The 21353-nt window shown below is 47.1% G+C and overlaps 2 protein-coding genes across 3 annotated transcripts in view; one reads left to right on the top strand and one right to left on the bottom strand.

The window, feature by feature from the left end:
• LOC119390262 (DAZ-associated protein 2) overlaps nt 1-12433 on the bottom strand; it is an 86728-nt gene extending 74295 nt beyond the window's left edge. The window contains exon 1 of the mRNA XM_037657843.2: nt 12086-12433. Coding sequence (XP_037513771.1) covers nt 12086-12133 — 48 coding nt within the window. The 5' untranslated portion in view covers nt 12134-12433. The remainder of the gene's footprint in view (nt 1-12085) is intronic.
• Nucleotides 12434-13003: 570 nt separating this feature from the next.
• The window catches only part of LOC119390243 (2-oxoglutarate dehydrogenase complex component E1), a 126417-nt gene continuing 118067 nt past the window's right edge, over nt 13004-21353 (top strand). For both annotated transcript variants that reach the window (XM_037657826.2, XM_037657819.2), the window contains exon 1: nt 13004-13345. In XM_037657826.2, the coding sequence (XP_037513754.1) occupies nt 13106-13345 (240 nt within the window). In that variant the 5' untranslated portion in view covers nt 13004-13105. The remainder of the gene's footprint in view (nt 13346-21353) is intronic.

Genomic DNA, 21353 nt, shown 5'->3' with positions numbered 1-21353 from the left:
CGAGAAGATGCCCCAGAAATATAGTGGCATATCGCTGCTTCTACATGAGAACGCATCTCAGCGACCCCGTCGCCCGCGAAGTCGCCGCGTGTCCTGCAGTCACGACGAATGTAGGCAACGAAGACGCGCGCGTCGTCGCGACCTCCGTGCGCCCCCAAAGTTAACGGCAACGCATGCGGCGACAGCCCCCCTGGAGCGACGACCTCTCAGATGACGCAAGTTCTGCAAATGCTCTGACGTCACGTATACGCCCGAGGAAAATGCACTGCCCGCCAGCCAGCGTGTTGACTGAATGCCAAAGACTTGTCCGCCTGGAGTGAAGTATTGCCCCATTAGCCGTGCTCCGCTTGTGTGTCGCAGTGGTGGTTCGTGCAGCAGGTTCAGCTCGAGGAGACGGGCTCGGCTACCGGCCATACTTGGAATGCGAAGAACACCCTAGCACTTATAGGTGCACGATAAAATTAATTCCGAGTCCCCATCATAATAATAATGTTGGGGTTTAACGTATCCCAAAACCACTAAACGATTACGATGGACGCCGTAGTGGAGGACTCCGGCAATTCCGATCGCCAGGGGTTCTTTGACGTGCACCCAAATCTAAGTACACGAACCTCGAGCATTTTCGCCTTCATCGGAAATGCAGCCGCCGCGGCCGGGATTCGATCCCGCGACCTTCGGGTCAGAAGTCGAGCATCATGACCATTAGATCACCGTGGCGGCTTTCATAACCGCATCGTGGTTTTGGTACGTAAAAAAAAAAAGAAAACGAAACACAGACATTAAACGAAAACTGGGCGAGTCACCTTGGCGACGCACAAAGGGAACGACACGCACGCTGAGCCGCAACTTCTCGTTTATTATCACATCCACCCGTGCGCGACATGCCGAAATGGAGAGCGGATAGGCGACCTTGCGTCAGCGAACAAATGAAAACAAATATAAAGCGCCGATCGGCCCGACTCGATTGTGCACCTCTTTCATGATAGCCGCTTCTACAGATTTTTTTTTATCCCATAATTACTACACTTAATTAAAACCAACATATAGGCCCTTATGCATGGCTTCATAATTGGTTGGATTCATGTTATGGTGTCACGAAGCTGCACGGGCCGCGCCGCGGTCATGATTCGAACCCGCGACCTCATGATCGGCAGCTGATCTTATAGTTCAACAACCATTTTTAACCATCACGGCGGGTCCACGGAACGATATGGCAAACCAGAATAATCGGAATCCACGAACCAATCTCAGCTTAAAACACCTTCCTGCGTCCGCAATCAAGACGCACTGTTTGGTTAGATGTGTGTCATATACAGTGGAATACCGTTGATATACTATCTTCACAGAAACCTAAAATAAAACGCATTATCTGAAAGCCGTATTATCCGAAGCAATATCTAAAATACGCGTAAATCGGTGACAAGCTCAATACCAAAGGCTCACGTGGGTTCTATACCGACACTTCTCCGAATATTGCTTTATGAGGAGCAGCATCACTCGACGTCACGCGCATAAACCACAGCCAAAGTGCGTTTGTTATATGTCACGATGCATTTGCAGGCTAGATGGTTCATAAGAGCTAAAAGAGAGGGGCGACGTGTCGTTCCCCTTTTCTAGTCCCCTGCGTTCTCTGTTATTAAACAACGTTCAAATAGCTCGCGAGTTATTCTGAAACTTAAAGAAGCTACCGCTTTTTTGTTTTTCACGGAATCAATGACAAAACCAGAAACACCACTTAAGTCGCATAATCCAATTTCACCCGAAAATGCGACCGTATTGCCTGCATGAAAACGAATTGTCCCACGAGACGTTGTTTGCGGGAACAGAAAAGAAAAAGCGCGCGTATTATTACAGAATCGTAAAAACGAAATAGTTTCCAAACTACGCCAGAGGACGATGGCATTTCGAGAGTGGACACCTGTGATGGTCATCTTTCTGTTCTTTGAGTTGTCTGGTGCCGCTCGCAAACTCCGGCAGTCCACATCCCAGAGCCCGTACGAAGCGAGCCAGTCGTGGAAGTGCTTTCATGCGAAATTCTTCTCGTAAAATGTTTCTTTCATCGCATCTACCTGGCGACGGGTGGTATAGTGGTTGTGAAGGCACCTGTTAACCAACAGCGCTAACCAACAGCGCAGCGCCAAGCGACGGGCACACACAAACGGAGCCGAAGCAACACCTGCTGCTCCTCCTTCCTCACCGAGTGAGCGATACAAACCACGGCAGTGCGCGCCTCTACACAGCTGGGACAGCTGTTTTCGAAAGGTCGATGTTTCGCAACCACCTCGGTCCTTACTTTAGAGGTGACTATATAGGCCTCACAGTCAACCTCGGAGAAGGACCGAATAGTCCCAAAACGTAGGGTTTTATACTAAAAACGTTTTTCGTCACACACACTTGCTGGTTGGTGTCCTTTCGTTTCAACTACAACCAAATGTGCATGACCTTTAAGATGGCGCTCGCGATGCCACTGCTGTTCATCGTTCGACTGCGCTGTTTCCAAGGGACCCACAGTTTGTTCACAGTGCGCGTTCGATGCATACTTATCGATTAATTTTTCTCTCTTTTGCATTGTGCCAAAGGAATTGAATCTTCCGCGGCAAACAAAAGGAAAGCACTCTTGCAGCCAAGGTAAGAACGTTCAATGGGTGAAAGTGAAGGCATGCAGGCAAGCAGCGTGGATTGACAAGCGCACTGCAGTGGCGGCCAGACGCAAGCTACAAATACGCTTATCTATATGTGCCACCCTGCATGCCTACCACGTTTAAACGGCGGGTAAGAGGAAATCCGGTGAGGGTTGACAAATATTACAGGGCTTACCCTAATATGTACCGTGATAGCCAACGACATGGGAAACCTATTTTCAATTCCCATAAATTGCTCTATCAAGTCAGTTCGGTCACATTTGCAATCGGCTGGTGTCCTGCGTTCATCAGCAGTCACAGTATTTTTGTCGATCCGGACCCTTGCGCTAATCTGTTTGCTGGTTGTCGCACGAAAAAAAGACGACAGGGAATGCCCCACAAAAAACACGACACACAAGAGCTACGTCTCGACAGAAATATTTTAGGCGTGTTTCATTCCTCTTTGTTATTTTTTGAATGCCGCTCTTATGTCACCCACGAACCAAAAATGTTCACGGGCGCTGATCATATAGCGCTATACAACAAAAAATAACAATGCCTCGATCTTTAAGTTGTTAATGCGTTTAAACACGGCATTAAAACGCTGAAGACTCCTTGAGCAGCTCTTCCGGTGCGCGTTAATAGTCTTCGTATCATTGCAGCGACTCCCGTGTTAATCCCCTTCCGCCCCAACGGCACTTGGCAAATTATTGCACACCTCGTAAGGCTGGGCACGCGACGCCGCGCCGCTGAGCACAAAGGATACTTGGCCATCCGATGGATGGATGGATGCTATGAGCGTCCCCTTTATAACGGGGCGGTGACATGTCTGCCACCAGGCTCGAAGGATAAAAAAAGAAAAAAAAAGAAAAAAACTTCCTTGTTTCATGTTGTCCTAATGCCTTATCTACATTGATTAAATCTATGTTATTATAACAAAAAATATAAATTCACAGTCCATCTCTCTGCCTCTTAAGGCAGAATAACCTTTTTTCCCCCAATTATTTATTTTTGTACTTTATCTCTACTTTTCTGCCACCAATACTCTAACCGTCTCTTACTTATTTCTATCGCGGGCGTGTTCAGCTTTCCATTGTTGTCCCTAAAACCCAAGGCTTCATGTAGACTCGTGCCCACACGTATACCTGGGTGAATATCGCCACATTCAATCAGTACATGTTCCATCGTTTCCTTAGTTCCCCCGCAGCATGTACATAGTTCTTCTTCGTTACTGAATCTCGCTTTATAACTACGCGTTCTCAGGCAGCCCGACCTTGCTTCAAACAGTAAAGCGCTTCCCCTTGAATTATCATAAAACCTTTCCCTCCTTATTTCGTTTTTTCCTTTTCGGTAGTTACTCAGAGCCGGCTTCTTTTCCATCGCTGTCATCCAATAAGTCTTCTCCGCCTCTCTGACCTTCCGCTTAATGCTCCTTGTTGCCATATCGCCCGCACTGCCAGCCGTATATTTACTGGTGAGCCTCCTAGTTCTTTTTCTCCACTGCGTGTCACGCTTTTTCTATACAAATACCTGAAAACCTTCTCTGCCCATCTACTCTTCTTCATTTTCCTCAGCCTCTCTTCGAATCTCATTTTGCTCTGCGCTTCCCTCACTTCAAAGCCTGTCCATCCCATATCACCCTTCACCGCCTCATTTGTCGTCTTCCCGTGAGCGCCCAAGGCGAGGCGGCCCACCGTCCTTTGATTTACATCCATTCCTGATTGCACCTCTGACTTCATGCACACTACTGAGTTCCCAAATGTAAGCCCCGGAACCATCACACCCTTCCACAGCCCTCGAAGCACCTCGTACCTATTGTATCCCCATAAAGCTCTGTGCTTCATAATTGCAGCATTCCTCTTTCCCTTTGCTACCGATGCTTTCTCTTGTACCTCCATATATCTATCCCCCTCATTTGGATATATGAGGGACGCCGTAGTGGAGGGCGCCGGAAACCACCGGGTGCTCTTGAACGCGCGCTCACAGTACACGGAGCATTTCGCCTCCATCGAAATGAGACACATCCGATACCGCAGCACTCGTAGTCAATGCCCCTTCGTGCGCACGCCTACGGCAAGAGCTCGGCATGCATGCGTGAGGTCAACGTAAATATTAATCACTGCGCAGACGGTGGTGAATATCGGGATTTCGACGTCGGAAAGTATGTATACGGGCCCTCAAGCATATCGCCTCCATCTAAATTCCATGCCGCAACCTTGGGGTCGAGCACCATAACCGCCATGGCGGAGTAATCGTTTATCGATAACGAGAAAGTTTTCCAGATAGCACAGCATATGGAACCCGTATACACTCAGGGTGCTCTATGTGGACCTCACAAGCCTTACGCTAAAGGAGATAGCTGCTGGTCACGCAAAGCTATTATCATTATTATTATACTGTGTAGCACGAACTTTTTGATGGCATTGCTTCAAGTATTTAACAAATTTACTGTAAACTGCCCAATGGTCTGGTCCCTCCCCATCCTTAGCCTTACGCGTTAAAACATGCCGTTTGCATGCGCGGGTTTTTAGAAAAACAGGACCTCCTTCCAGACGCAGGCATCACAGCAGCGTGCAAATCCAACGAAAAAAAAGAAAGAAAACAATACAAAACCGAAACTAGAATTAGAAGTTTTGATACGTGCACACAAAGGCGCCAAAGCTAAGCGAAAATCGATCGCTAACGGTAGTTCGCAGTGCCATACACACATAGTGTACATGTTCTACATTTGCAGAGGGCACCTTTGGCTATGCCTCGCCTTTGGCTATGCTCGCCAATCAGTCCGTTTTCTAGGGTAAGGCTTGGGCAAGTTGGTTCATTGTGCAAAGAAGGGAAAACAGCGCTGAATTTTCGGACGAACACAAAGGAACACAGACCGGTCGTCGTCTGTCTTCCTTTGTGTTCGTCCAAAAATTCAGCGCTGTTTTCCCTTCTTTGCACAGTCCGTTTTGTTCGACTAGATGCGCACTGCTCACGTCGAAATGGCTCTGCGAGTGCGTGCGATGAAAGAGGCTCCCAAAGAAGCTTCCCTTTGCCCCGAAACGAACTTGGTTCCGGTGATGACTTATCGATTTCAAACGTCTGCAGAGGAGCGCAGCCGGTTACGCGGGACGCGGCATGCAGAGTAGTAAAACCGGGGCCGGATTTCGACTACGCTACAACGCGAGTCGAAAACCTCGGAAAGTCGATTTAGCATTCCAACCCAGGCACGGAAACAAAGCTCTGGCAACATTGCGATCATGAACCAACTGTATACATTAGCCGGTGCTCGACTGCTGACCCGGAGGTCGCGGGATCGAATCCCCGCGGCGGCGGCCGCATTTTTACGGAGGCGAAATGCTAAAGGTCCGTGTACTTAGATTTCGGTGCACGTTAACGAAACCCCGGTGGCCGAAATTTTCGTAGCCTCCACTACGGCGTCCCTCATAATCATGTCGTGGTTTTGGGACGTAAAACGTCAACATTTTTTTAAAACAAACACTGCATTCGTAACACAAGCAGTAACCACATAAATATGTCTCGCTTTCTGTGCAGCAAGTTTGGTAGAAGTGTTCTAGTACAAGTATCTCTGCTGAATAAGTTTGTTGGAAGAGTCGCTTGCTGTGCGCTGCACTGTCGTCGGTTCCGCGCCGTTCGCCTGAAAATGCGCGCGAAACGAACGTGCCCATATTACCGACATAAATTATCCAGTCTTTACCCGAAAGCCAATGAAATAGGAAAAAAAAAGAAAACGCGAGGCACAAGAGCAGAGGTGGTCCTCCATCTCGTTCACGAACTGCACCTCCCGGTTTTTTCCCATTTGCCCGTGGCATTCTGCTGGTGTAGCCAACTCGCTCAACAAGCAACTCCCGTCTGCAGAACACTTGTGAATGCGACAAGCCTTATTACTGTTCTGTGACACGCACATTACTTGAACTGTCGGCAAAACATGCCAGGCACATTAGTCGAGTGGCGGACAAAGCCTCGCTCGTTGGCATTGCGCTTTAAATCACAGACACGCGCGACTCTTGTGGCAACGCAGCAATCGAACCTAATTACGTTCGAACATGCTGTCAAACGTTCTCAGCCGCATGATCGAAACAGGCGATGAAAAATGATAATAACTTATCGCGAGGACAATGCGAGCAAAAAAAGAAAAAGGAAACGTTGCCAGCGGTTTTATGGCGGAAAAACGGTATACATGATCCGATATGCTTGGGCCGTTTAAAGAAATTATTATGCATGAATTGCCAAGTGGTGTGTTCGACAATAAGCACGATTAGATGTACTGTAGTTCGTTATAAATGGGGGTTGACTGTTGATATATAAACCAGATTGCTCAGCAGTCCCCGCACAGTAAAGGAATACGACAAGAGTCGTCCGGGGTTGTACGCGCTAATGCCAGGGCTTGAGACACGTCGACAGAGGCTCCGCGTTCATTGTGACCACTTTAGACCTGTGCGCCGGTCCCGAAATTGCCGTGGACTAGATTAAAGAGTTGGTGGGGAGAGCAATTTAAGTTTGTCCCTTAAATTAAAAAAAAAAATCTGCTTCACCGAAAGGGCGAAGCAGTGAATGCGATAGCAACATGTCGCAATGTTATACGAACTAACTCTTTTTGATCCGATCTCGCGTAACTCTACAAAACGCTGGTGTATGGGAATACGGCCGCTCCCGGGAGATAAGCGGTTTTCGCGCAGTTTGTCGTATCAGCGGTCACAGCATGAAGCGGTGAGATCACAGCGCGCAGAAGAGTATATGAGCCGATTTGCTGATGTCTGCCGAGATAGCGCAAGCGACCGCTGCTGCGCGAGCCATGCAGCCCCCCCCCCCCCCACTACCCCGGCGTCCCTTCATGCTCTGCCCAGCGAAAGACAGGCGGGGCGTTCCTTGCTGGTTGAGGAGCAATCGACGGCAGGCCTCGCGCGCGGGGTGATGTTATCGCATGCGCCCTCCGTGCGACGGAGATGGCCGGCTTGTTTCGTCTCTGCTTCAGCTGTGTTCCTCGCCAGCGCTCGCGAGCTTTTACTCGCGGGTACAACATGCGATGCGCGGAGCGATGTTATCGATTTTGAACTTTATACGAAACATGACGGCAACGGTGAAAACTTGTCCAGAGTGTCCATATAAATGTTATCGCAATAAAAAAATATAGAAGAACCGTGGAAGCTGGCTCGCCTTTTTTCTGGAGCATCGTCTCCGCTGTAAAGAGTTCGTCCGTTGGAAGAATGAAATAATCTGACGTCTTTTCCACTGGTTTGTTCTCGTCTTCACTACTCTTCTAATAGGCGATATCTCCTCGGCCCATAAAGCACGCGTACAATGTCAGCACTAGCGCCGCGCCTATCAGGATTTCGCGCTTGTCGGCTACACTCTGCTATCTCCGCTTGCACAGTCGGAAACGCACAAATTGGGACGAAATCCATTGATCGCGCTCGATATACATGCGAGACGAGGGCGAACGGGTGGGCGGACTGCATGGCAAAGCCGGGCGGGAGACATGATATTTCTCGTACCAATCGAGAGTATGTGCCCTAACGTGAATTGCCGTTCTGGCGTCACGAAGTGCGCCAAAAATACGAGAAACGCCAAGACAGAATAACGCGCTCAATTTTGTATTTTCAGAGGCTGTTTTGGGGCCCTTTAAACAGACAACACAGCGTGCAAACGCGGACACAAGAGAAAAGACACCACAAACGCCGCTAACAACTGAAAAATCGTACACACAGGGAAGTTTATTGCACACTATAGTAACAGCAGTTCAGGTGAGTATATATATAGAACTGCACCGGGTAACAAAAAATCGCTCTTACGGCGCGTACAAACAGGAAGGTGGTCTGCGTGAGAGATAACTGTTCAATCTCTCGACTTCTATCTTGTGTCCGTGTTTGCACGTCGTGTCCTTTTAACATGAATACTTACCAAAGAGCTCAGCTATCTGTTATTCTTTCATTGGCTTTATATTTATTTATCGTTGATCACCACCTATAGCCCAAGCAACGCCAAGTCGCAGATTTTCAGCAGCCCAAACATGGCCACACAGGCATCTCGCTCAAGTCGACGACAAACATTTCTTTCCGTAGCCCAATTCGGCTGCATAGCCAAACCTGGCAACACTCGGTCCATTTCGGCAGAGCGCATTCATTAACTTGAACAAGCGGTGAGCCGTGATGGCGCCTCGCTCTTGACCACGTCGACGCACCGAACCCGCCAGCACACCCCCAGCGTAAGAAGAATGAGTGGAATGAGGACGAAATGCACGTCTGAACATGCATATCAATTTGTGTCGCAGATGTTTGAGAACGATGCAGGAAATGCGTACCGACCTTCACGGGTGCGTTAGACATAATTCGATGGCTGACGCCATCAGAGTTCACGCACGCGCTCCTAGGTGTGCGCCCAAAAGCGGATCTTCGGGGGCTGCTGAGTTCGTTGCGTTATTCCATCAACACCCCCAGCCATAAAAAATGAAACGGGAGCATGCTGGCAATTGTGACCACAGCCCGAGGGGGCATCGGCTTCAGGGGAGGTTGGCGTTTTTTTGTTCTCCGTGGTTGAAGCGCATTACGACCCTCGCATTTGTGTCCAGAGTTGTGAAAGCTTCGTGACGTCAAAATGACGTTTCAGAAGAAGAACAGGAAACAGGGCTGGCTGCTCGCTGAGCTCCCGCCATTCTGAACTGTTAATGGAGTGTTCATTTCAGCGGTGGCCCAAATTGACTACGCGGCGGCGTGATCACTGTCGGGACTTGGGCGGCGCACAGTAACTCTAGTCTAGACCACCTCTGAGAATGATGAGAAATAGCTAAGCACTAACCGAAAGGGCGTTTCACCCCAGAGGGAATCCTCCTGCACGGCGGGTTACCGGAGGAAGGCAGTGTCTGCATTCAGTGAAGGCCGGCGCGACTCTGGTCCGGCCGAAAGACGAGGATGCTGGATTTAGCGGAATTATGATGTTCGCAAACAATGCGTGTGCGTTGCAACATCAGACACCGCAGCGAAGAAGCGAGCTTAAAGACACTTTTTGTTTTTCGTGCACTGAGTATGCGGTAAAAGGTAGGAGCTGTCGTCTACGAGCCGAATCAGAGCCCATGCTCGCACACATACGCAAGAGTAGTTTTCTGAATTTCGGGAGATGCAGTAAAGGTTAAAGCTGTGCTGACAGAAGATTATGTATATATATATATATAGCGGCCTTCAGACGGCAAAGAACGTTAAGAAAAAATATCTGCAATATTCAGGTTCAGTAACGCGGAGAATACACAAGCATTAGTGAGAAAAAGCCACGGTCTCTGCATATCGAAAGAAGGCCCACGTGTCGTTTCCTTCTGTCTAGCGGCCGTGGAAAGGCAGAGTGCGCATATGAGGCACACACACACACTCGTCTCTTATCTCGTGGTCGCACACAACTGATATGCCTGCCACGATCAGCCTTCCGCTGAAGCCGATTTCAGCCCCGCGATTATCTTTATCGTGACTCTCTGGGTGCCCATATGTTAGCACTTCGTTCAAGGGGGGAAACCACATACGTTGCTTGCATGCACGTGCGAAGGGGTGGGGTATATATATGTCTAGTTAAAAATGACTTCTGAGGTTTTACGTACCAAAACCCCGATATGATTATAAGCACGCCGTAGCGGGGGACTCCACTACCTGGGGTTCTTTAATGCGCACGTAAATCTAAGAACATGGGTGTTCTTTGTATTCCGTCCCCGTCGAAATGCGGCCATTGGGGCCGGGACTCGATCCCGCGCCCTCGAGCTTAGGCACCTCATACGTGCTCAAGACGATCTCTCTTAGCAGGCGCACAAATATTGCTAAAGTGAGCGTTTTCGGATTCCGGACCCCGATCTCTTGTGCCCGCGTTTGCACGCCTATCTTCTTGTACCATATTGTTGATCGCTAGGCCAGCCCCCCTAGAAATATACCAATGTTTTTACCCAGCATAGGCACACTGTCAGTGATGGTTGAAACGTACCACGCTCTATGTCATAAGCATAGATCTGTTTTAGTCGCGAGATCAGAAAAAAAAAAAGGACGCATGAATAGGCGCGGGATACGAATATCTTCGAGCACTGGGTTTTTACGACCCAAGGGAGCAATGGGGCTTGCGGAAAGTCCCTAGATTTTTCACTTGAACGAAGTGAGAAAATTTTAAAGAGTTTAGCGGAGATGTTATTCAGTGAACAGCTCCGAATTAATCTTGGCTACCTGGTGGTCTCTTAGCAGGCGCACAAATATTGCCAAAGTGAGCGCTTTCGGATTCCGGACCCCATCAGAATGCAGACGCACTCCGGGAATCGAATCGTCGACCTCGTGACAAGCCGTGTAATTATATAACCGCCGGATCCATCGAGGTTGGTTGAAAGTAACCTCAAATGTGGTGCTTCCCACAAATGAAATTAAAAAGTCAGCGCCCCCGCTTACAGAACAAAAAACACGAAAACGTGGACCTTCTTTCGCCAAGAGAGCAGAAGTGCTTTTTGCTCTTTAATAGCTCTGCTGGAATGCTCATTCAACATGAATGCACGGTGTACGGTCATTTAAAATACAAAGAAAACGTTTCGAGGCTCAAAAGAAAAGAACCGCTGTGTAGCACGTACAGCTGTAAGCTAGCTGTTTTTACCTATTTATTTTTCGACAATTGTTCCTACGCCACTTTATGTGATATTTTACCGGCTGAAAAAAAAAAAAAATATCAGGTGAAAATTTTGGCTTACCAATGCGATCTTCCAATTTATTTTGTACTTGTTTCAGCTGTAGTCACGCTCGGGAAGAAAGTCTGGCTGGCGGCCTTCAAGTTTTTAGTGAAACAGTGCGTTTCGCGGCTGCAAGCGACACTGTCACGCGTAAACAAGATGAGCGATGCGCGGGAATCCCGATAAGCTGGAACATATTTGCCAAACAACACCGATACATGGTTTGAAATGTCGTTGCAGAGCACCGGACCGCACAACAGAGTGAAAAACTTGCCTAACAGCGTTCCCTCGACAGGCTAAACGTACAAACTAATCATTTCAATTCCTAGTTGCAGCATACCTGCGATATAAAATCGAGCCCGAGATAAACAATTTTCGCGAGCGTGATTGGCTCTCTGCTGCAGAGGGGAGCCCATCGAGGAATTCAAATCCCGATCTGGCGCTCGATCGCGATCATTGTGACTGGAGCATATTGCATGGCGCGTTAAAGAACTTACACTAGTTTACCAGCCCTCAACCGCGAGCAAAATCAGTGACAAACATATGGGTGGTTATTATTTTTGCCTAACCTTCTTTGCTCTGGCACAGCGAGAGCGAACAGTAAGCGAAAGGAGGCAGAATAATCGCCACATTTTTTGAATATCTCAGTGAACGACACGCCTTGTTTGGCCTTTTGGCGGCGACCTTTTACGGGCGCGCTTGTGAATACTGGGACCGATCGCACTAAACAAAAATGACAGACCCGCGCTGGCGCCTACTATGCGCAGCAGCGAAGGAGGGTACTGACCTGCGGATAGCCCTGCTTCTGTTGCGGTGGAGGGTAATAACCGCTCATGATGTGACGTTCACGATGATCTTCGTCGGAATTGTGGACCCCTGCAAAATTATCGCTGCCAAGTGGTGTGCAGCGCAGCAGTGCCGCCGAGTCGTGTGTGCGCGGTGAGTGATAGCGCGTAGCTGCTAGCAGCGACGCGACGTCGGTAAACAAGGCTCGGCGCCTTCCAGCACCACGTCACAGTCACCACGTGAGCTTGATCGCGTTAGCGAGGCGGCGGCACTCCTGGCGACGTCGGACCAAAAGAAGAGGACACGATCGCGAGGAGCACACACGAGAACCCGCCTAGCCTCTGCGTCGTCTTCCAGCGGTGAATGGCACCAGGGCTACAGGAAAACATTTGGTTTTGAACGACAGTTTCTGTTTCGGTTTCAATACTGAGAAAGGAGTATGTTGAGGCATGGCGGCTATGACGTTTTTATTGCTCGCAGTACAAAAAAGCATAGCCTTTAAACGTGTAAAAAAAAAAATGCTGACTCGGCAAAAAATTGAAAGCAAGATTTGTAGGTGCTAAATGTAGTTAGGTTACAAATACAGCAAAAGTAAATACTCATAATGATAATAATTATAAGTGACGGCTGAAATACTGCGTCTGTAGTTAAGTTTCATCTGGCTTAGGCAGTTAGCAAAAGTATAGCCTTCGAGATTTGCAATTATAAATTAAAAAAAAAAAAAACCTGTTGCTGAGGCGTCACTTTAGACACCACATGCTGCTCTGCTATTTTTGTTTTTGTGATTTTTTTTTCAAAGAAGTTTTACAAAAACAAACGAGAATTATAGCTATAAATGAGTGGCGGTAGCATGTAGTGAATTTGCGAAACTACAACCTACCGCAACCCATTGCAGCGACCTCGTCGGGCGAGCGGCCGCATTAGCGGTTGTAGCGGCTCCCTGCGCGAAGAGGTGTGTGCGCGGCTTTGCGTCCGTGTCCGCTAGTTGGGGGGTCGTGGACCATTCATTCATTCGTCGACGATGGATCGAGCGAGGACTGTGGCCGCGTCATTGACGCCGTTCGTGCGTGCCCTGCTGTCCGAGAGGTGCGGTGCCGCGCGTCTGGTGAGCACCGGCCACTTCGGCGTTCACCTGCTCAAGGTGCCCGCGCGGGGCTATGTGACCCGCGCCGCAGCCGAGCCGTTCCTCAACGGCAGCTCGTCTGTGTACGTCGAGGAGATGTACCGAGCCTGGACCAAGGACCCAAACTCCGTGCACAAGGTGCGTTGAGACATTGCGGACCGGAGCATTTTATGAGCTGCGCAATTGTGCGACCGGTGGCACCTATAAATACCTTGCCCGGACGAATGCCCTACACAGCTGAGGTTGTTGGCGCGCATAGCTCGCACGCGTTTGTCACGGGGCGGTCACCACGGGAGGACAGTGCGCATTAGTATGTCTGTCGCCCCGTTTCTCGTCGCTTCTTCTGAACGAGTCACAATCCCGCGGGAAACTGCCGCACTTGGCGGCAGTTTACCCTGGAGGTGACGTGGGGGTTACGGGGACAAATCACGCACGTGTCATTCATCTTCCGGCGCGTCACTGTGCACTGATGTTGTAGCTTATTGGAAACGAAAGATTGTGTATGCAGCTTCCAAGGCGTGGACCAGAGTGCCGCGAGTCGATCGCGAGAAATCGTGACGCGCGATCGTAGTTGCATAATTCGTGGCGCTCGCCGAACAGACACAAACCATACGTTTTCTCGTTGTGCGCTACTGTGTCATGTGTCAGCTTGCGGTTAGCGCTGTAACTTACTTTCTGGTGTGTCACACTTCGTCTTGCTGTACCGCCGTCGCGTGTATATCATCCCACGTAATCTTGGTACTTCCCTTACGCGGTTTTCATTGAACTACAATTCGGACGATACCGATTGTTTCACGGTGGCACCCGGTCACCTGCGGGTGTGCTTAGGCGGATATGTTTCACGGTGGTTTCTTGTCTGGATCATCGCCTTGTGACTGATCATGTAAGTGTCGAGACGGTCTCTTGGGACGACTGTGACCTTTGACGAGTCGAGACGCGCGTTTTCGTGCGCTGCAGGCGTTGCGCACGGCGTGCCGGAAACTGTCAGGTGAACGCCTCGTGGTTGTCCTTGACGAGCTTTGACCTAATTTCTTTGCCTCCTTCATGCTCGACTGGAGCGCCCTGAAAGCATGAGGCTGCGGTTGCGAAACATCGCTCTACCGACCTTTGAAACGCTACCTTTTTTACCGTCGTCGCGAGACGCGGTGGGTCGCATTGCTGCCACGACATCGGGCAGGAATTAAGTCGGTGGATTGCATTCCACGTGAAAATAGCGTTGCGGGTTAGGTAGGTTTTGAAATGACTGACGTCAAATTGCTAGAAACGCACCACATACCCGATGCTACCAACCGGTAGCAGCTTTACTTAAAGTAGGGCACATTTTAATCGCAGGCCACTTATGCTCGTGCAGTTAGCGAGTTTATTAATCTTCAAAAACAAGAAGCCTATTGGACCACATATCAAACAAATATGTGTCGTGTGATCAGTGTATTTCATAACTGCAGATTGAAGGCCTCACCCAGTGAACTCTAGTCACCCATGTCTTGCATCAGCCATATCTACCCTTGGTCTACGAGTTTTCTTATCATCACGCCACCTAATTCTCTGCCATTCTCTGCTGCAATGACTGTCTTTCGACACCGATCCCTTAACGAACCGCAGGTCATCTGCTTTACAGATCGAAACAGCTTTCCGAATAATTGCACTTTTATCTCGCCGATTTCGACCTCTCATTCCTTTCAGTTACGTCCACTGCCTTTTATTCCCTGAGTGGTCGTTCATTATTTTAGGAATAGACATGGGAAGCGATACAGAGGTTAGGTGATGTGACTTGATTAGAGTTTCTCAAGCATCACTCATTGTCGTGCTCATATTAAGTTCTTCAATGTTGGCCACTACTCATGCAATGCACCAATTGTGTTTTCAGCATACTAGTAAGCTGCAATTAATGACGAGAATGCGTGTACTTGAACCCATCTATATTGATTTGGAGATTCATAAGTCGGGTACCCTCTAACCTAGATAAAACAAAATAAGCACTCCTGCTAATCGTACAAGCCCACATCCCTTTACGAGGAGATTTACTGTAAAATGGCGAGCAAGCCCCCCTCCCTTTTTCAGTAGATCTGAAATAAGCACCAATGACCGAGCAAGCCCCCCCCCTTGCTTTTTTTTCAAGACGAGCATCGCTTGTGTAAAAAGAATCACAAGAATGAGTACACTGAATGCATACCTAATGTTGTTTATGAAATTCTGTTGTCATGTGGCCTGTCGTATATTGGTCAAACCGGTCGCTGCTTTAACGGTTTGACGGTTACGAGGGGGAATAAACACAGTAAATGAGTAAAGTATTTCATTAGAAACATGGATGGGCATTTTTTTATTTTTAGTGGCTCTTCTGCCACCATCTTGAATTTCGGTCCAGGACCGAGCAAGCGCCCCCCTCCAAATCTGGTCGGATTATCTTTCACCGTTGGGGGGGGGGGGGCGCTTGCTCGGCATTTTACGGTAGTCATCCACATGTGAGTGTCGACTGCCAGTTCAAGTACTGTTATGTGGGAATTACAATCCTGGAATGAGTAGTTAGATGAAATAAATGTTCAGATTCAGGTGTTGCCGCTCTTACATATGCAAGTTGAAATGACTTGTTGGCACAGTTATTTTGTCTTGCGTTACAGCCGTTGAAACACGCGTCATGTAAGCGTATGAAATTGTTCTCAGGAAGCCTGCAGTGTCGGTCCCTTTTCAGCATTGCCGAAAAAAAAAGCTTAATAATTGCTCACTTTGGTGAATGTCCGTAATAAATGCCCATATTAAAGAGTCCCTCACCAGGCCCTGTTGTAGTTTATGGCCATTCACTGGAAGCTGTTAAGGTGTATTCTGGGGAGTTTTTGTGCAGAAAGAATGAATCATTTCTGTTCGTTATTGGAAATCGGGGAAGAGATGAAGCTGACATGGCCTCCACGAGGCTCTTGCCCCTCGCGAGACGAGCCTTGCCTCCTGTTCCTTCGCTTTGTCTCCTGCTCCTCGGCACACTTGCAGTGATGGCATTGTGAAGAACTCAAGTCACGTGCCTTTGTCTGTGATGTCCATGGCCGACCTGGATGTATGCACAACTCCATACAGGCCGTGGACGTTCCAAGGAGTGCCCATGACAAAGGCATGCATGCGTGGGACCTTTCATTTTCCAAGTGTGGCTCTCACGCTAGGAGGGGCATGCTAGCATGCTCTTTATTTTAAATTTCAACTGTTCTTCCAGTGAGCAGACATCTCGTAGTTTCCACACAGTGTTGCCACTGAGTGGTCTATGCACCCGCTGGTTTGTTTGTGACGCCTCAGCTCGTTGAGGGGCTCTTTAAATATTCCTTTTGCACCTTTTGAGAAAGTGTGGCCTGCTCATTCAGTTTTTTCTTTACTTTATTGTCATCTCCAGCGGCCTGGTGTGCCGACTTTTGTATTTTTTTTTATGACTGTGAGACAGGTGATGTGTGCCCACTTCCCATTGTGAGCACACTTTAGCCATAAAATTTTTGAGCTGCTTCAATAAAACGTTGTAGTTCCTTCTGTGTTCTTTGTACTCGAAGTTTTACCAAGTTCAGGATAAGGTGAAATAAAACGGGCACAACAAGACTACTTGGAACGCACAACACGCAGTACTTTCCTGCATCCCTTGCTTCTACTATGTTGTTCATTTGCATATTAATGCCTTTTTTCACCCGGAATGAGCTTGTGCACTTAATATTAATAAGCTGCAACCACCCTGAAACTGCCTTCGAGGCGTCCTTCTGTCACACAACAGTAGCCACCGTCTGGCTTTCTTGCTACTTTTCCATCGCCAAGAATGCTAGGTTGTGCTAATGACATGCAAGATAGACGACAATTACCGTTGTGTGACAACAGTGTGACCCCTGAAAGATGAAGCTGTCTTCAGAGTGACACAAGCTTCTCTCTTCCATTCATCTTTTACTCTACCATTTGTCAAGTAGCGTATTGTGCCTTGTAATGCAATCCGTGATATTAGTGACCTCAGCTTGGCTAATTTCCAGCTATGCTTATGATGGCCATTTGCAACCTCTAGTATTAAGGTATTTCAAAGTTCTGATGAACAGGGCTTGCATGGGTGTTGGAAATCTTGGAATCAAGTGCAGAAGCGAAAGCCACTCCAAGAGTACTTCTATTTGAATGACCATGTAGTCGCAGTGATTTTTTAGCATCACCTGCTAATGGTAAAATATTGGGAGCACGTCTTGCTACTGCCAGCATGGCTTTTTTTTTCACATTTGCTGTTCAGCTTGCAGTTGTACCTGAAGCAGTGTACCAGTGATTCAAGCAAAATTTTGCATAGGGCATCGCCTAGAAATGGGTCCTATATCGCTACTTGCAGTAGGAATTATTTTTGCTTTCTTCGTGCCGCAACATATGTTACGCTTATTCCAAGTGACTTGCATGTTTTTATATTTTCATAGAATAAGCTGTGCAAAATGTTTCGCACAGTCGGTTGGGCAACAAAACCTTTTTCATAATTTGATACATGTGACACGGCAGGATTACATCTGGTGCACTCTGAAATCAAGTCGTACATGCATCTAGTCTCTTGAGTTAAAGTCTTCACCATTGTGCATCATTTTTAAGGATGACCAACATCTAAATCAAGGCAGCAAAACAGTGGGTTGTGCTTTCTCAAAGGGAGGTAACTATCTTGCATAAGTGTCCTCCTTCATGTGCTGCTTCAGGAACTCTGGATTTCTGCGCAACAAGTACAGTAGACTAGAATTGGATGAGTCTTTATTTGGATCAGTCTCCGTGTGTAGACTGCAGTAACAGCTGTTGTTTATATAAAAGTTCTAATCGCAGTGCATCATACACAATGGATAAGCTGACAAAAAGGACATAAGAGATTATTTATATAAACTAAAATTTTTGTGCGCAGTGTTTGCACGCTTATAACACAAACTATATAAATTCAGCACAACATGCAGGAAGCATGTAAAGTGTCTCTAATAGGTCAACCAAAGAGGTCAGGAAGACTAGAAAATAAACACAGCATTCACAAATCCTGTGGGTGGTAAAAAACATCATGACCTTTTAATTATTGACTTCGTTACCTGTGTGAGGAGATTGAAGTCACGTCTGCTGCAAAATATGGGGCGCGATATATTGGTGTTGACTTAAAGCATTTCTCGAAAAGCAAACCTTAATATTGCATAATTAAATGCAAGGCTAACCCACATTTCAGGGTGTATCGGTGACTCATATCTTTAAAGTAATGATATGCTCAACATTTCTGGTTAATAAATATGCCACCTTGAGTGGTTTTCGGTATCAACTTGGCTGTTTAAAATAGGAAATATTTTTGTGAGTTCCTAGTAAAAGATTTTATTAGCTACTTTAAGTTTGCAGTCAAAATATTTTTTGCCCTCCACTTGAACATGCCAACTCGCGTTAACTCTAACAGGTGATTTGGAAAAGAAAAGACACATTTGAGCAATAAAATGATTTAAATACATATAAAGAACAACAGAAAGCTGGTACCCATCACAGTATCAAGGTACTATCAGCAGTTGGCAGCACCGTATGTCCCTGTGCCAAAAGCTATTTGAACTACTTTGTTACAAACTGAAAACCAATAGTAGTTTTTTCCAGAAGGGTTTCAGTAAGGGTTCATGCACGTTCCGAGAAGATCTGTTTGGGTTCTGGTTCACTTCCGGCCGAAATTCTGTGTTTGGGTTTGGTTTTCAGTTTGGGTTCAGTTTGACACCTGGATGGAAGTGCACATGCTGCCTGCTCTGAGGCTGAAGTGCGGAAGCTACTTTCCTTGACTGCGTCTTGAGTGCAAGCGCCAGCTGAAACCTCGCACTTTGTCAGCACACAGCCAGGGGAGACTGCTTGACACTTGAATGGGGTACATTGTGGTAGCAGTACTTGCACGACAGGTATTGCTTAGCTTCGCAGTAAAACTTTGCTCTGCATGCACGGCAGTGCCCATAAGCTAGCCTGAAGATTAATGTCGCAGTTGCTTCTAGGTTTCCAACTCTTAGTTCTCTGTGCTCTGCAATTATCTTTGCTCCTTGCTGTGTGTATTCGTTCTTGGCAGTGTAGTAGTTTCGTGCTGTCAAGAGGCCTCCAGCCATAACTAACTAGATGTGTTCTGCCAAGCGCAGGAGCTGTCTGTGAAATTTCTGGCTCTGTGCTTGCATTGTTGTTTCTTGCTACAGATTTTGTTGAGAAAGTGTGCCCCTTTCCAGTGTAAATGCCCGGCGCAATGAAATTTTACTTACAGAGCAACAGCCTTTGAAATTCTTCACCGTGCTGTAAGCAGCCATGGGCACTGCTATGTTGAACTGCCGCCCATTCTAGATCATGCACCACATTTGGCAAGTTAATAGTGACATTACTTTTCACTATCAGAGACAACTATTTTTTTTTGTTTTCTGGGAAACATTCATCCATTAATTCTTCTTGTGGAAAAATTTTTCACAGAAACCCCTTTATGTTTACACAATTGGAAAGCGATTTTCTTTTATGTGGTCACATGTAAGTTCTCATGTAAGTTAGGTTTTAAGGGCTTCACAACTCTTGTTTGCTTGCAGCAGTCCACAGGGATTTTCACCTGTGGCAGTCATAACGTAGTTCAGCGCAAAAAACAGGCAACAGACGAGCGAGAGGACAAGGACACAGCGCATTCTTCCAACTAAAGTTTATTGGATTGCGACGCATGTATATATACACACAGGGAAAGCAAGAAAAGATAAAAGAAAAAAAACAGGAAGTAAAAACCGAAAGGTGAAAAGAAGAAAAGTGCCGATAAGTCACACACGTGTGCCAACACCGTTTTTACTTCCTGTTTTTTTTCTTTTATCTTTTCTTGCTTTCCCTGTGTGTATATATACATGCGTCGCAATCCAATAAACTTTAGTTGGAAGAATGTGCTGTGTCCTTGTCCTCTCGCTCGTCTGTTGCCTGTTTTTTGCGCTGAACTACGTTATGACTGACTCGTTCCAACTCGCCCAACAAGCAACGTTGCTCACCTGTGGCACATTGCAGGCAATAAAGAGGAAGGAAGTTTTTTTCTAGAGTCCTTTCGGACCTTTATCGCAAAGCAACACTACATCACCTGCCTGTCTGGTTTGGATTAGTAGCATTACATTTGACATAAATAACCAAGAGTTGTTGCTGTGCATGGAGACAGGTTAATGTCTTCGTGAGCACAGGAAGCTGCTTCTATCTCTATTCCAAGTGATAATTTCTGCTCCAGTGAGTGAGTTATTTTGAAATTTATTGCGACACTTTCCTTAAACGTGGAACATCGTTAGAGGAATCTATTATGGTGGCATCGCAAAGCTTTGCCTCTGTTTTGGGAGCAGAATCGAATGAGCTCACTTTCTCAAATAAGCAGTGTTCATTGTTCGTAATTGTTCTTTAAAAGGACCAACAACCGATTTTTCTCGACCTAGTTTTTTACGGCGCAATAGAAAGCTCACCTTTTGTAGTGTTTTTAGCTGCAGTGGTTAATCCCAAAAGCACGTGGTGATTTTATTAGCACTATTTTTTGATCTGAAAAGCCCCTGAACTGTACGTACATGTCTTCCAGCAACACTCTGAAGCGATAGCGATGCCAATAGCCCTCCTCACATTATGCTCAAGGTTTTGCTTTCACAGGAGTAGGGGAAACTGTGGTTGACCATCTCCATATTGACATTTTTGACAGTTTTGGAATGCGAAAAGCAGGTAGAATAAGTTTTCCAAATGCTCGTCGTCACGTGAGATCTCTTTACTGCCTTGCGAGCTAGGCGCTCGTGGCCTCCACGATTAATTCTGGCAATGTGTCGCCGGAGGTAATCTCGGAGGCTGGGAGGCGCTCTTCGTACTTTTCCAACACGTCGGCAGGTGCCGCTAGGCCCTCAGCTAACAACATTCATGCTGTCGCTCATGAGCATCGGGTCATACATCAAGCGAAGGCGGCGCCACTGTTCTGCTCAGTGCAAACGAATGCATATCTGCACGTTTTACGTTAGAAAAGATTATAATAAAAAGTGTGCCTGTATTTCAACGCTAATATAGAGACAATTAATAGCGTACACCAGTGAAAGGTCACGTGATAGGTACATGTGCACGTTCACTTTTTTGCCGCCAGAGGTGCCAAAAGTAATTTTGAGTGACTACATATAAATTGTTTAATCAGAAAAACAGGGTTTGTTTTAGACAA

Source organism: Rhipicephalus sanguineus, chromosome 1, assembly GCF_013339695.2.
Source record: "Rhipicephalus sanguineus isolate Rsan-2018 chromosome 1, BIME_Rsan_1.4, whole genome shotgun sequence".
NCBI classification, from domain to species: Eukaryota; Metazoa; Arthropoda; class Arachnida; order Ixodida; family Ixodidae; genus Rhipicephalus; species Rhipicephalus sanguineus.
This window is presented reverse-complemented; position numbering and strand designations above follow the sequence as displayed.